The sequence below is a fragment of the Budorcas taxicolor genome, chromosome 18 (assembly GCF_023091745.1).
Source record: "Budorcas taxicolor isolate Tak-1 chromosome 18, Takin1.1, whole genome shotgun sequence".
NCBI lineage: Eukaryota > Metazoa > Chordata > Mammalia > Artiodactyla > Bovidae > Budorcas > Budorcas taxicolor.
The window spans coordinates 12931543-12944777 of record NC_068927.1 but is presented as its reverse complement, the minus strand read 5'-3'; the positions used below and the strand labels follow the sequence as shown (position 1 = coordinate 12944777).

The 13235-nt window shown below is 54.5% G+C and overlaps 1 protein-coding gene across 3 annotated transcripts in view; it reads right to left on the bottom strand.

Annotated features, from left to right (window-relative positions):
- KIAA0513 (KIAA0513 ortholog) overlaps positions 1–13235 on the bottom strand; it is a 52373-nt gene that overhangs the window by 7096 nt on the left and 32042 nt on the right. For 2 of the 3 annotated variants that reach the window (XR_008200928.1, XM_052656991.1), the window contains exons 3-11: positions 13109–13208; positions 12236–12309; positions 9109–9179; positions 7691–7895; positions 7305–7345; positions 6755–6833; positions 4129–4206; positions 2999–3028; positions 122–202 (exon numbers count right to left, since the gene is read on the bottom strand). Coding sequence is in view for 2 of the 3 variants with exons in the window: in XM_052656991.1 (XP_052512951.1) it covers positions 122–202; positions 2999–3028; positions 4129–4206; positions 6755–6833; positions 7305–7345; positions 7691–7895; positions 9109–9179; positions 12236–12309; positions 13109–13208 (759 nt within the window). In the remaining variant the exon portion in view is untranslated. The remainder of the gene's footprint in view (positions 1–121; positions 203–2998; positions 3029–4128; positions 4207–6754; positions 6834–7304; positions 7346–7690; positions 7896–9108; positions 9180–12235; positions 12310–13108; positions 13209–13235) is intronic. The other variant, XM_052656992.1, reaches the window with a different exon arrangement.

The window sequence follows — 13235 nt, the reverse complement described above, 5'->3', positions numbered from 1 at the left end:
GCCCCCACCAGAAGCATCTTACCCAGCAGCCCCTCCTCACTGAGTCTGGGCCTCAGTATCAGCACCCAGCCCCGCCTGCCCCGCTTTCTCATCCCGGGCTGCCCCGGGTGGCAGCACTCACCCCAGCTGCCCAAAGGTGATGTTCTCGTTGAACCGCAGGCTGTCATCCCGCTCCTCCTGGGTCATGTGGCACCACCGCTCCCTGCAAGCACAGGAGGGGCAGCAGGGAGCTTCAGGCCCGCGTCCAGGCATTAAATCCCCAAACCACCACCTGGCTCAGTCCTCCCCTACTCTGACCTACAGGTGCTGGCCTCCCTGACACAGAGGGGACTCCTGGGCCAAAGAGCTGTTGGTGCTGCTTCTAGGAAGCCTACCCGAGGGGGCACAGGAGTGATACACACACACTCATCACCTTGTCCTGGCAGAGATGAGACCCAGAGCCCTGAGAAGGTGTGTGCTTAGCGGTCGCCTAGAACATTTGCTAGGAAATGAGAATCCCGTCCCCCACCTTTTCAAAGGTTCAAGGACAAAGGAGGCCACAGCTCATGTTACAGGCAGGGACAACTGCAGAGGCCAGGGCCTCACCGGTGTCTGAGAAAAGTGGGAGTCAAAAACCCAGCAAGGAGGCCCTGGGGCTCCCCTTCCACTGTCTCTAGGCCTCGGGCTCTCCGGCAGGGTCCACAGCCTCTGACCACATGCTGCCTGCCAGGCTGGCCCAGCTCTGCCACTCATTCTGCTCCTGGCTTCCTCATGGCCAAGGCCCGCCCTGCATAGCCGCCCCAGGGCCGGTGACTGCTACCCTGTGACCACAGTGAAGATGGCGCAAAGCCTCTATGCAAAGATGGGAAACTCTACGAGGAGGGACCATGGTGCAGGGGCACAGGGTCAGGGCTCAGGGCTCAGGCAGGGAAGGTGCTCTTCTGAGCCTAAGGAGCTGTGTCCACGAGTGAGAGCCCAGGCCACCTGACCCCGCAGGGCATCGGCCCCTCCCCTTACAGCAGAGCATCACTAGTCTCTGTGGCCCGGGGAAGTCAGCCCCTCAACCAGCCCATCCCCCACCCCCCAGGCATGACAGCCCCATGGCCATCTGGGAAATGAGTAGATGCCTACTTTCCCTTAAGAATTACACTCTGGACAAGGAGTCTGATTAAAACAGGGTTGAGAGAAAAAAAGATAAAAGGGAGAGAAGAGGGAGTATGAGGGGGGTCAGGGTGATGGAGAAGCCAAAGGAAGTGGAACAGAACCAAGAACATCAACTCTCGACTCCTCTCCCTCTTCAGGCTGAGGGAGGCCACTGGTGTTGGTGCAGCTGAGCGGGAACCACAGGACACCACGGCGCAGCAGAGGCAGGAGGAGGTGTCACTCCAGTCTCCTCAGGCTAGCAGAACAGCCACGAAGACACCTGGAAGGTGCTTCCAGGCACTATGCTGATCCCATTCCACGCTCCTTCCCATCCCCTTTCCCCCGGTGGATGCCCTTAGGACTGTCCAGGCATTAAATCCCCAAACGACCACCCGGCTCGCTGGGTACAGTTGCACAGGTCGTGCACTGTGCAACCCCACCCCATGTGGAAGTGCCTCCCTTGCAGTTGTGCGGCACAGTAGTCCTGACAGTAGATGCAGAGGTGACTTTTTTTGCTGTGGTGAGGACTAGAGTTGGGACATTTAATCTGATCTCTGATGAAATAGGCAGAAGGTCAGTCAGGGGATGCCTACAATCAAATCAATTCTTTAAAACTGAGTCCAACGTCCAATACTGGTGGAAGTCTAATACCACGAGAGAGCAGGTCATGTGTCTAAAATGCCACAGTGAGAATCTGGATGTGACGAGCAGGTTACAGGACAGGAGGCCTCCTGAGAACAGAGAGGAGGCTGATGGCGTCATCAGCTGACTTTGCCAGAGAGGAACCAAGCTGGAGACACAAGGTTGCCCAAGGACCCAGAGCTGAACTCTGGTCCTCCAGTCTCAGGGTGTCCTGGGGGGCAGGTCTAGGAGGTGCATGGCCAGACCACACCTGCCCCGGGGAAGGAGGCCTGTGAGGGCCAGAGAGTCACTTGCCCTCACGAGGCTCAGAGGCCACGATGCTCTGACCCTCTCAAACCTCGGCCATGGTGCTGGGAAAGCTGGTTAATCACCCTCTCCCTTAGAGAGACTGTGGGAACTCGGGGGCTTTTTATGAACGGAGGTAGCTGCTGTGCTTAAGTGCTCCTTTTAAAGCCATAATAAGGCTGCATTGGAAAAAAAAAAAAAGACAAGATTTCACATAGAACAATAAGCACTAAAAATACATCACTGATTAAAGGAAGCATGCTTTGGGAAATTTCCATCAAATTAAAAAAAAACACTGTTATCAGAAATTATATTCTGAATAGGCAGGCCTTTAACTCTAAAAATATCTAACACATATCAAGTTCAAACAAAGTCAGAGCCCATCGTGGGCTCGCAGGAAACAGCCGGTCCTAGACATTTGCCTTCAGGGGCCCCTTGACACGCACAGGCCCCACATCACTCAGTGGCCGGGGGCATGGAGCAGCTGTCCTTTCTCTGGGACCCTCAGACTCATCCGAGTGGGCGAGGGTCTGCCAGAGCTCACACGCCTCTGGACATGACTATAGAGACAGGTCCTCTGGCCGCATTGGTGGCTCCAGCCAGGATCAATAACCAAGTGGGCAACAAGTGACCCCGAGGGTGTGGTTTCAGCGTCTGCTTGGAGGGCCAGAGCGGCCCGTGGAGGCTGGCTCACTCACGGTCAGAGTTGACCTTCTAGACCTCACTGTCCCCTCCTCTCGGGACACACGCCAGGCCTTGCAGGGTTCTTGGGGGCTGTGTCTGCCTCCTGTCCATTTTGAAGTCTCTGTCATGGGCTAGCTCCCCACCATCATCAGCCTGTCCCAGCGCTGGGCCCGCCAGCTGCGAGTCCCACCTGCACCTGGGTGCCCTCCCCCAGCAGCCCTAGAAGGGCCCCGCACTGTCCAGGGACAGGCACGTGGACACACACCTCTTCTTCTCCTCCTCTCCAGCATCCCCTCTGGAGCGGCAGCAGAAACAGGTAAACAGAGGAACATGTCAAACTCATGCAAGATATGTGGATGGAAAAAGAGAGCAAGCGCGGAAGGAGGGTTATCACAGCAAAGACGGAGATGAAGACGGGGTTCCGGGTGGGAGCGGGGCGCTGGCCGAGATGTCGGAGAGCAAAGCAACACGAGATCCCCCTCGCCTACAGGCGTTTCCTGTGTCTGCGTCTCCCAGCAGAGCAGAGAATTCTGTCTAGAATCCTAAGGAATGGTCCAGGACCTCTCCCCCAACGTGCTTCCCTGCTTCCCAGGACACATAGCCACAGCAGGCCATCCCGCCCCCGTGAAGGTTTACTGACTTCCCCCTCCAAAAGAAAGATTTCACTTAAGATCCCCTAAGTCCCAGTGGACTGAAGTCTTAACCAGCAGGTTCTGCCCTCTCTCCTGCCGGGAGAAAGGTTCTGAGGTCTCCCCAGTGTTAGAGAAGAAGGGGGTTCATCTCATTAACAAGAAGAGATGCAGAGACTTCAAAGTCCCATGACTGGAGGGGTAGTGACCCAGGCCTGGGAGGCTGCTGCCCCCTCCCTGCCCCATGGCTGCACACAGCAGGTGCCAACCTTGGCTCACTGAGCCCCAGTGCACACTCCTCTCTGCTGATGGTTTACAAAGTGGGGTCTCCAAAGGGGCCCCGGGGAAGCTGCAGCCCAGAGGAGGCAGCTGAAAGTAGAGACTGCCTTCCCCAGACATGAATTCTGCAGCCAGGGTCCCAGCTCAAGAGCCTGGGTTCTTACAGAGACAGTCAGAGTGGGTCCAAGGGGGCCCCAGGGGCTTCGTTCAGTGGGAGTTCGCATTTCTGAGGAGGGTCAGGCCAAGTCATGCCAGAGCCCCAGGGGAAGAAGCGCTCATGCAAGCTGGGCCCCCACCCGGAAGCTGTGCGCCCAGGACCCTTCAGGCAGCTTGCAGGGCACCAGAGCCAGAAGGGTTCGAGGAAGAAACACAAGACGCGAGGACTCAGCCATTCTGTCCTTCTGCTCTCCTCTTCAGAAACGGGACAAAAAAGCCTCTCCCTGGTCCTCTTTCCTGAGGGCAAAGCAGGCCTGGACTTGGCTCCTACCTGGTCGTGGGAGACCGCTTTCTCCTCTCACAGTGGACAGCATCAAAAAAAGCTGCATTCCAGAACCTCAGTGTGTGCCTGCAAGACAGACAAGATGGGAACACAGTGGGTCACAGGCCCATGTTGTTCAGTTGCTAAGTCGTGTCTGATTCTTTGCAACCATGGACTGCACACGCCAGGCTCCTCTGTCCTCCACTATCCCCTGGAGTTTGCTCACATCCATGTCCGTTGAGTCACTGATGCTTTCTAACCATCTCATCCTCTGTCGCCCCTTCTCCTTCTGCCTTCATTCTTTCCCAGCATCAGGGTCTTTTCCAGTGAGTTGGCTCTTAGCATCAGGTGGCCAAAGTATTGGAGATTCAGCTTCAGCATCAGTCCTGCCAATGAATATTCAGGGTTGATTTTCTCTAGGATGGACTGGTTGGATCTCCTTGCAGTCTGAGGGACTCTCAAGAATCTTCTCCAGCACCACAATTTGAAGGCATCAGTTCTTCAGTGCTCAGCCTTCTTTATGGTCCAACTCTCACATCCATACATGACTACTGGAAAAACCATAGCTTTGACTGTATGAATCTTTGTCAGTGAATCAATGTCTCTGCTTTTTAACATGCTGTCTAGGTTTGTCATAGCTTTCCTTCCAAGGAACAAGTGACTTTTATTTTCATGGCTGCAGTTACCATCCGCTGTGATTTTGGAGCCCAGGAAAATAAAATCTGTCACTGTTTCCACTTTTTTCCCTTCTATTAGCCATGAAGTGATGGGACTGGATGCCATGATCTTAGGTTTTTTAACACTGCATTTTAAGCTAGCTTTTTCACTCTCCTCTTTCACCCTCATCAAAAGGTTCTTTAGTTGCCTCTTTAGTTCCACGTGGCCCAGAAGGGCCTATGTGCCTTTATCCTCAATGGAGCTGGTTTCCTGGGCCTTGGCAGTCATCTGCATGTCTCCCAGGACCATTAATCTGGGAAGGTGGAACCTTCACCTGTAGGACATGGATGAAGCCACTTCCCCTTCTCGGTCTCCCACTGAGACTCCCAACAGGAAGCAGAGGCCTCAAGGAGACCTGCTTTTCTACAGCAGCATCTATTAACAGAAATGGGAACCTGGCAGGGACAGGCCATGTGCAGAGAGCAGACACGCTTATAGGGTCGCACAAGACAGAATCATTCTTCCCAAAGATCAGAGTCGGCAAACCTATGGCACATGGGACAAACTCAGGCCTCTGTCTCTTTGTGTAAATCAAGTTTTAAGGGCTCACAGCCACAATCACCCACTTACATCCTGTCCATGGCAGCTTTTGCACTACAGAGGCAGAGTAGAGTGGTTGCTGGTAAAGCCTAAAAGATTTATCACCCAGCCCTCCACAGAAAAGTGTGCTGAGCCCTGAAGCAGAAGGTAAGACAGGAGCCTAGCTGAGCCCAAAGGGGCCTGAGTTAAATCATGGACGTGGGCCCCAGGCTGGTGGGCTTCTCCCTGCTGCCACCCGAGCCTGGCCCTGCAGCCTGGGGCCACAGGTTTCCAGACAGCTGCCGCCCAGCTCTGGCCGGCTACATGGCTCCCACGCCCTGTCCTGTTGTGCCAAGCTCTCATGCCGCTAGACGGTATTCCTCATGGGAGGGGAGCGTCTGACACCCTTTGGGTTCCAAATGCTAATCTGCCTCCAACTTGTGAGTAAATAAAATAAAACACGTGGACGGAGAGGCTCTGGAGGGACGAGGGTGTGCTCACAGCAGAGGGTGGAGTGTTCCTTGACCATGGGTTTCCCACTCCATGGCCTTTGTGTGCGTATGGTATTTACATACGTAAAACAGCTGGCTGCTGCTGCTGCTAAGCTGCTTCAGTCATATCCAACTCTGTGCAACCCCACAGACAGCAGCCTACCCGGCTCCTCCATCCCTGGGATTCTCCAGGCAAGAATACTGGAGTGGGTTGCCATTTCCCTCTCCTAAAACAGCTGGACTAGGACATAATTTACATACCAGAAAACCCACACTTTTAAAGTCTACAACTCAGTGGGTTGGGTTGTGGTCTATTCATGGACTTGTGCAACTGTGCAACTATTACCACTGTCTGTTTCTGGGACCTTTTCATCATCTCATTCCCTGCTTCCCCCGGATCCTGGCAACCACCAGTCCACTGTCTCCAGGGCTTTGCCTCCTGGACACTTAATGTAAATACACTGCGTGGTCCTTTGGGCCTGGCTTTGGTCATTTGGCATAATGTTTTCCAGGTCCACCCACGCTGTGGCGGGTGTGGGTGCCCCATTCCTTTATGTGGCTGAGTAACAGCCCACACTTTGTGCATCTGCATGGACGGACATCAGGTTGTTCCCATCTCTGGGCTCTTATGAACAGCGTGTCATGAATGTATGTGCACAGATTTTTGCCTGAGTACCCGTTTTCAATTCTTTTGCATATCTACCCAGGAGTAGAATTGCTGGGTCTTGGGGTAAAACTCTGTTTAACCTCTGAGGAACTGCCAGGTCGTCTTCCAGAGTGGCTGCTGCCTCGGACAGTCCCACCAGCAGTGTATGAGGTTCTAATTTCCCCGCATCCCTGCCAACACTTGCTATTGTCATCTCTATGGAGCTGGCAGCTGCTGCCCCCCAGGTGGAGGGTGGCCTTACCAGATGGGCTGCTGCTTCAGGTGTGTGTACAGGTAGATCTTCTCTCCTTTCCTCTCCTCTTCCGGGCTGCACACAGTCACTGTGGGACGGGGAGGGAGACTTGAGCGGGGCAAACCGCCCCAGCAGCCCTCCCGGCAGGCCCCATGTGCCCCCAGAGTCACACAGACACGCAGTGGAAATTCCAGGGCACCTGCCCTGAGGCCCACATCAGTAACGACATGCTCAGGCCTGGCCCTGAGGATTCAGTCCAGGGAGGGCCCCACAAATGGCTCCCCCACCCCAGAAATGTTCCTTGACGTCCCTATGATGAGGAGTTGGTCCCCAGAGAAGTGGTTTTTCAATAGAAATTCAGTACTAGATTACAGACTGGAGCAGGGGCAACTGGGGAATCACGTAGGACAGTGTCTCCTGCTACGGGGAGCTGGAGCCCCAGATGTGTGGGCACCTGCCCGGGGGGGTTGCTGGTTTGCTGTGGGCTGAGCTAAGGCCCCGAGGGGCTGCAGTGGTGCCACCCGGGCGCCCACAGCCCTGGGGCCCTGGAGGCACTCACCCGTCTTCCGCGGCTTCTCCTGGGGTCTGCCCTCTTCCTCCCTTGGGGAGAGAAACCACAGAAGTGACAAAACAACCCCCCGGCCCCAGTTTCCCAAAGAACCCTTCAACATTGCTTAAACAGGATTATGTCTCATGACCCATGTGTACATTTAGGTGGTTTTCTGAAAGCATGTGCATGAAATCAATGCTACGTTTACCAATCGCCAGTCTTTTAGAACTGAGATGTGGAAAACTCTGGAGGGCGGGGAAGCAGCTGCGCTTCCCAGGGCGGCTCTCAGGCCCCAACGACAGCCAAGGAGGCTGAGGTGCTTCCGTCACCAGGCCAGGGAGCAGCCTCCTGGTCACACCCGTGGCCGGGGAGGGGCGCACACAGGGCACACTCACTCGCTCCTCCTGACTGGGGGTCCCTTGGGCTTGGTCTCCAGCCCAAAGAAGCCCTTGACATTCTCCGTCTTGGCCGACGTGTTCTTCAGCAGCCGCTCAGCAATGTCCTTCTTTTCCGCCAACCAGCTGTTGGCTGACTTCAGGTAGGAGTCGATGCTCCCAGTCGGCTTCTCCTTGGACTCCGTGGGGAGCAGGTGCGGTTTACCTGGCGGTGGGAGAGCGATGAGAACCAACTGGAACCACAGAGGCCGGGGTCGCCGCCTCTGCCATCACTGGACAAGCTGATGGGAAGCGAGGGGCTCAGGGATGCCTCAAGAAGGCGCAGGGCCTGGGCCCCTGTGCTCTCAGGCAGTCCCTAGGCACCTACTGTGTCCAGGTCAGCCAGGGGTCACCAGGGACAGAAGAGGAAACAGGCAGGGACCCAGCCCCCAAGAAGCAGTGAGTCCAGAAGGTGGGTGCGCAGCGCACATGGGTAGACGGCAGCACAGAGTGTGCTGAGTGGCGCCTGGGCTGGGCCTGAAACAGGAGGGTGTTGGGCACGGGAGATGCTGGAGAAGGGCAGCCAGGAGAAAGGAGGAATGTCCCTCGCCAAGGCTGTGTACCGACCAAGGTCCAGGCAGCCCCGCAGGCCCAGGTTGCTCTCTCAGGCCAAAGGGCCCCAAGCTGAGGAGTCAGGCCAGTAGCCAGTAGGATGGAGTTGAGATGCAGAGGAAGGGGATGCTAGAGTGAACCCACGGTGCCAGTGCTGCCCTGACCCAGCTCCAGCCCCTGAGTGGGCTCCCAGAAGCTGTCTCCTTAAGGAGGCCTGAACAAGTGCCTGTGGTTGCAGCTCAAGGAGCTTAACAGGGGAGCCCTCTAGCTGCGATGTACTGGGAGGCCCCAGGGCCATGAGCCAGCACAGGTCAACCTGCCCTCTGCTCAGAGCCAGCTCCAGTCCACAGCCCAGCTGCTCCTCTTCACCCTTGTCCACAGCTGACCCTGCATTCATGTTCACCCAGAATATGAGACCTGCACATCCTCACACCAGCCATCCCGGCATCCACCTGAAGCATCCTGCCCCATGTGTCCACCTTCTCGTTTCCTCATAGCCGACCCTCAGCCTCCCGACCCTTCTCCTCCTATTCCAGGAGTCTCCCTCTTCCTCAACCCCACCCTAACACCAGCTCCCTTTGTTTTCTGGGTGCCCCGCAGCTTTGCCTTAAGAAATCCCCACTTGGGGACTTCCTTGGAGTTCCAGTGATAAAGAGTCTGTGCTTCCACTGCAGGGGCTGCGGGTTCGATCCCTGGTCAGGGAAGTAAGATCCCACATGCTATGCAGTGCAGTTAAAAAGTAAAAACTAAATAAAAAAGAAATCCCCACTCGATGGGCGTTGAAAGGTGAGGGTCTGCCCTCCCCGTGAGCCGTGCCAGGGCCTCACCGATGTGGTAGTAGGTGAAGCACATGGTCATGAGGTTCTTGGCGGGCCCGAAGTCATCCATCTGGTGACACCTGAAACGGGGAGAGCGGTGACTGGCTGATGGGTCCCCCGACCCGATTCCCTCTGCATGTTCCTGAGAGGACCAGCATATTCACAGACACGTCTAACTGTTACTTCACCCACCTGATGCTCTGGAGGAGAAGCCACAGAAAGAGCTCCCCGGGTCCAGGGACACAGCCTGGGAGAAGGTCTGATTCTGGATGGGAAGGCCCTCGCCATCCATCTACCAGGCCTCTTTCACTGTCAAGGTGGGACAGCCAGGGCCCAGGAAGCTCGACCCTGCCCCAAAGGGCAGCCCCAGAACTGGAGGGTGGGCCTCGCATCCCAGGCCTATACCTGCATCTGGCCCTACTTCTCGGGAAGGAGCATGGGCTTGGGTGACACGCAGACGTGGGCAGCACCAGGGTCACCTGGACAGCGTGTTAAGATGTGGATTTCTGGGTCCACCCTGGAGTCTCTGGGTCAGCAGGTCTCAGGCAGGGCCCAAGAACATGCATCTCTAACAAACTGCCTTGGGAAGCTGATGTTCTGAGGCTCCTGGCCCAGAGATAGCACTTTGAGAATGACTGGGAATATGAATACCTACCTACCCTATACCACTTGCTGAAAATCAAAGTAATCAATTACATACCAGAGCCTGCGCTAGGCTAGAAGATGTCCTACAGATGTAAAGGACTGTACTTACTATATTGAGAGTATGAGATACACATGGATCCATTCAACTCAGCAAACAAAAAAAGGGGAAAAAACTTCAAAAGCAGGACCTGCCTGCCCCTGGGAATCTGTAGCTGCAAAGCTATAATGATGTCCACTGGTGCTGCTGCTGCTAAGTCGCTTCTGTCGTGTCCAACTCTGTGTGACCCCGTAGACGGCAGCCCACCAGGCAACCCTGTCCCTGGGGTTCTCCAGGTAAGAACACTGGAGTGGGTTGCCATTTCCTTCTCCAATGCATGAAAGTGAAAAGTGAAGGTGAAGTTACTCAGTCGTGTCCGACTCTTAGTGACTCCATGGACTGCAGCCTACCAGGCTCCTCCATCCATGGGATTTTCCAGGCAAGAGTACTGGAGTGGGGTGCCGTTGCCTTCTCCGGATGTCCACTGCAGTACCATGAATTAGAGAAGAAAAGGAGGAATCAGCTAAACCCCATTAACAGGGCAGGTGCTGAGTAAATCTTGGTATAGTCATGCATTCATATATTACAACACCTCATAGCCATGGCTGGAGAAGGCAGTGGCACCCCACTCTAGTACTCTTGCCTGGAAAACCCCACGGACAGAGGAGCCTGGAAGGCTGCAGTCCATGGGGTCGCTGAGTGTCGGACACGACTGAGCGACTTCACTTTCATTTTTCACTTTCATGCATTGGAGAAGGAAATGGCAACCCACTCCAGTGTTCTTGCCTAGAGAATCCCAGGGATGGGGGAGCCTGGTGGGCTGCCGTCTATGGGGTCGCACAGAATCGGACATGACTGAAGCGACTTAGCAGCAGCAGCAGCAGTGGCCATGGCAGACGCACCACTGAATGCAAACGTAGGGGACTGCACTTTTAGAAGAAGCATGTCCTTGCTGGCGCGTGCGTTATTCAGGGTGGGGTTATCGCTGGGAGATGAACCAGAAGCGAGAGAACCTTTCCTTTTCCTCCTAGGCTTCGGTGTCTTTCCGTTCTGTTCCCTCATGCACTTTCTTTCCTGTTTAGTTTTTCACTTCAGATAAGTATTTCAAAAAAGAAAATCAACAGACATTATCTAAACAGTGGGATGAGGGCCACTTTATCATTTAACATAAAAATCAATAAATCTAAAAAGCTACATTTCTATAAATTTTTTTTGCAACCATAAAAAAAATATGCTCACAAACAAAGTCATGGAAGGAGTCTGTGTTTAAAATTTAACTCCCCCAACCACCCAGTGTACTTATTTAAGGAATAATTTAAAAAAAAATGGAGAATTAGATAAGCATGTTACCATATGGGGGCATAGCATATGTGACACCATCTATAAACAGTATACATTCATGAAAGCTCCTATAGATACAAATGTCTGGAGGTGGAAGTGTCCTCAGGGCGGGAGAGCATGCTGACCCCCGACCTCTGTGCAGCTCCCGACGCATCCCCAGAGAGTGTGGGCCCTTGACTCCCTCCACAAGGCCTCTCCACCCAGGCCAGGATTCCTCCTGAGCACACTCGGAACTTGGCACATTCAGAGTAAGTGTTAAGAAAAATAGGGGCTCCTTTCTTTTGTCAATTTTCCTCCAGTCCATGCCCTGTGTTCATGGGGAAGAGAAAAAGGTGGGGAAAGTGGCTACAGCCTAAGCCACAGACCAGGACCTGCTCCGAGGCCACACTGAGTTGATGGGGCAAGTGGGTTTAAATGACGGTCAGATCAGAGTCAGGGCTTCCCTCTGCCCCCAGTTTCCCATGCACCTGCCCCATGATTAAAGTCACTGCTTAGTTACCCCCGGGCAGACACGGCTCCTCCCGTTCACACTGCGGAGGGCATGTCCAGCTCTGAAGCAAGTCAGGGCATCTGAATCAGGTCAAGAGGCCTAGAGCCCTAGGCCTCAGGAGCAGGAGCCCCACGGGTCATCGACCAGCCTCCACGGCCACACGTTGGCGGGGGGCTTCCTCCCAGCCCACATGGTCCAGGACACCCTCTGAGACAAAAGGCCCCAGCAGTGCCTCACTAGGACTCCGGGCAGGTGACATCATCCAGCCATCTCATTACTGGGTGATGAGAGTGTGTGTGGAGCACGTCACTACAGGAAGTCCAGAGAACCCCGATCTGGGCTGGAGGAGGACAGGGCGGGCCGTGGAATCACAGCCTGTTTCCAGACAGGTGGGGCGGGGAACTGACTCACACCCAGCTGTGGCCCTCTCCTCTCCTGCCGGGTGGGGACTGTGCACTTTCCCGTGAGATGCTGGTCATGACTCCCAGCAGATGCCGGGGAGCACCACAGCAATCGAGCTGATGACGCATGTGTGGGGCAGGTACTCATGACTGGGGTCTCGGGCGGGGAGGGAGGAAAGATGAGCAGTTAGGACGGAGGCTCTGAGCCACAGCATCACTTACTCGAACAGGACCACCGCGAAGGACTGCACCAGGCGGTAGAAGGTGGGCTCTGAGACGCACTTGGAGTTGCAGCGCTGTCCAGGAAGAGGGCAGATGGTCAGGCAGCCGCTGGCAGAGCTCTGCTCGGCTCAGAGGGGCTGTAGGCTCACCACCACTTCTCTAAGTGCCGAGCATCTCTAAGCGCAGCCCCGCTTGGGCCCAACACGAGCCCTGCTCCACAGAGACCCGGACTCAGCGAAGGGCTGCCCTGCCCCCAGACCGCCCCACATCATTCCCTGTGTCTCTTTGTGAGATTTTAAAAGCTAGGAACTTCACCCTCTCACCCACACATGAGGAAGTATGGAAGGATGCGACCCCAAGGTGACAAGGCTGGCTATTTTTTGGATGGGGGATTTATGGGCACTTTTTCTACTTTTGCTTACCAGCATTTTCTAATTTTTCTTGTGAGAATAAATTAGTTGTGATAAAAAATACATTTAAAAAATTTTATTATTGGAGCATAGTTGCTTTGCAAAGTTATGTTAGTAAAAAGTACTTTAAAAACTAAGAACTTCATCCATTTTACAGGAAAAACAAAAAAGAACCTATTGGCTATTTACAAAACTTCTCATCTGAGCTTACACGGCTGTCATTGTCTTGAATACTTTATGAAAACTGAATGCCGTGGGTTCTTTAATAAAAACATGCAGGGACACAGCCCACGTGCTTGTCTTTAAAAGACGAACATATCCGGAATTTCATGTGGCTGAGAGACCAGGCTGCATCTTCCACTATTCTAAAAAGGCCTTTTCGAAACATCTCTAGATGAGCTTCACATGTTTTTCCGGTGGGGTCGTTTCTCCTGAGCAGGTGACAGCCCTGTCACCCCCTTACCTGGGCGCTCACATACCGGGCAAACCATTCCCGGCCTTTCCCATTCTCGCTGCTGCAGTACTCGCCAAACTTGGCTTTCTCCTCCTGGTCCAAGTCCTCCCTGGAGAAGAGGGCAGCGGGGAAAGAC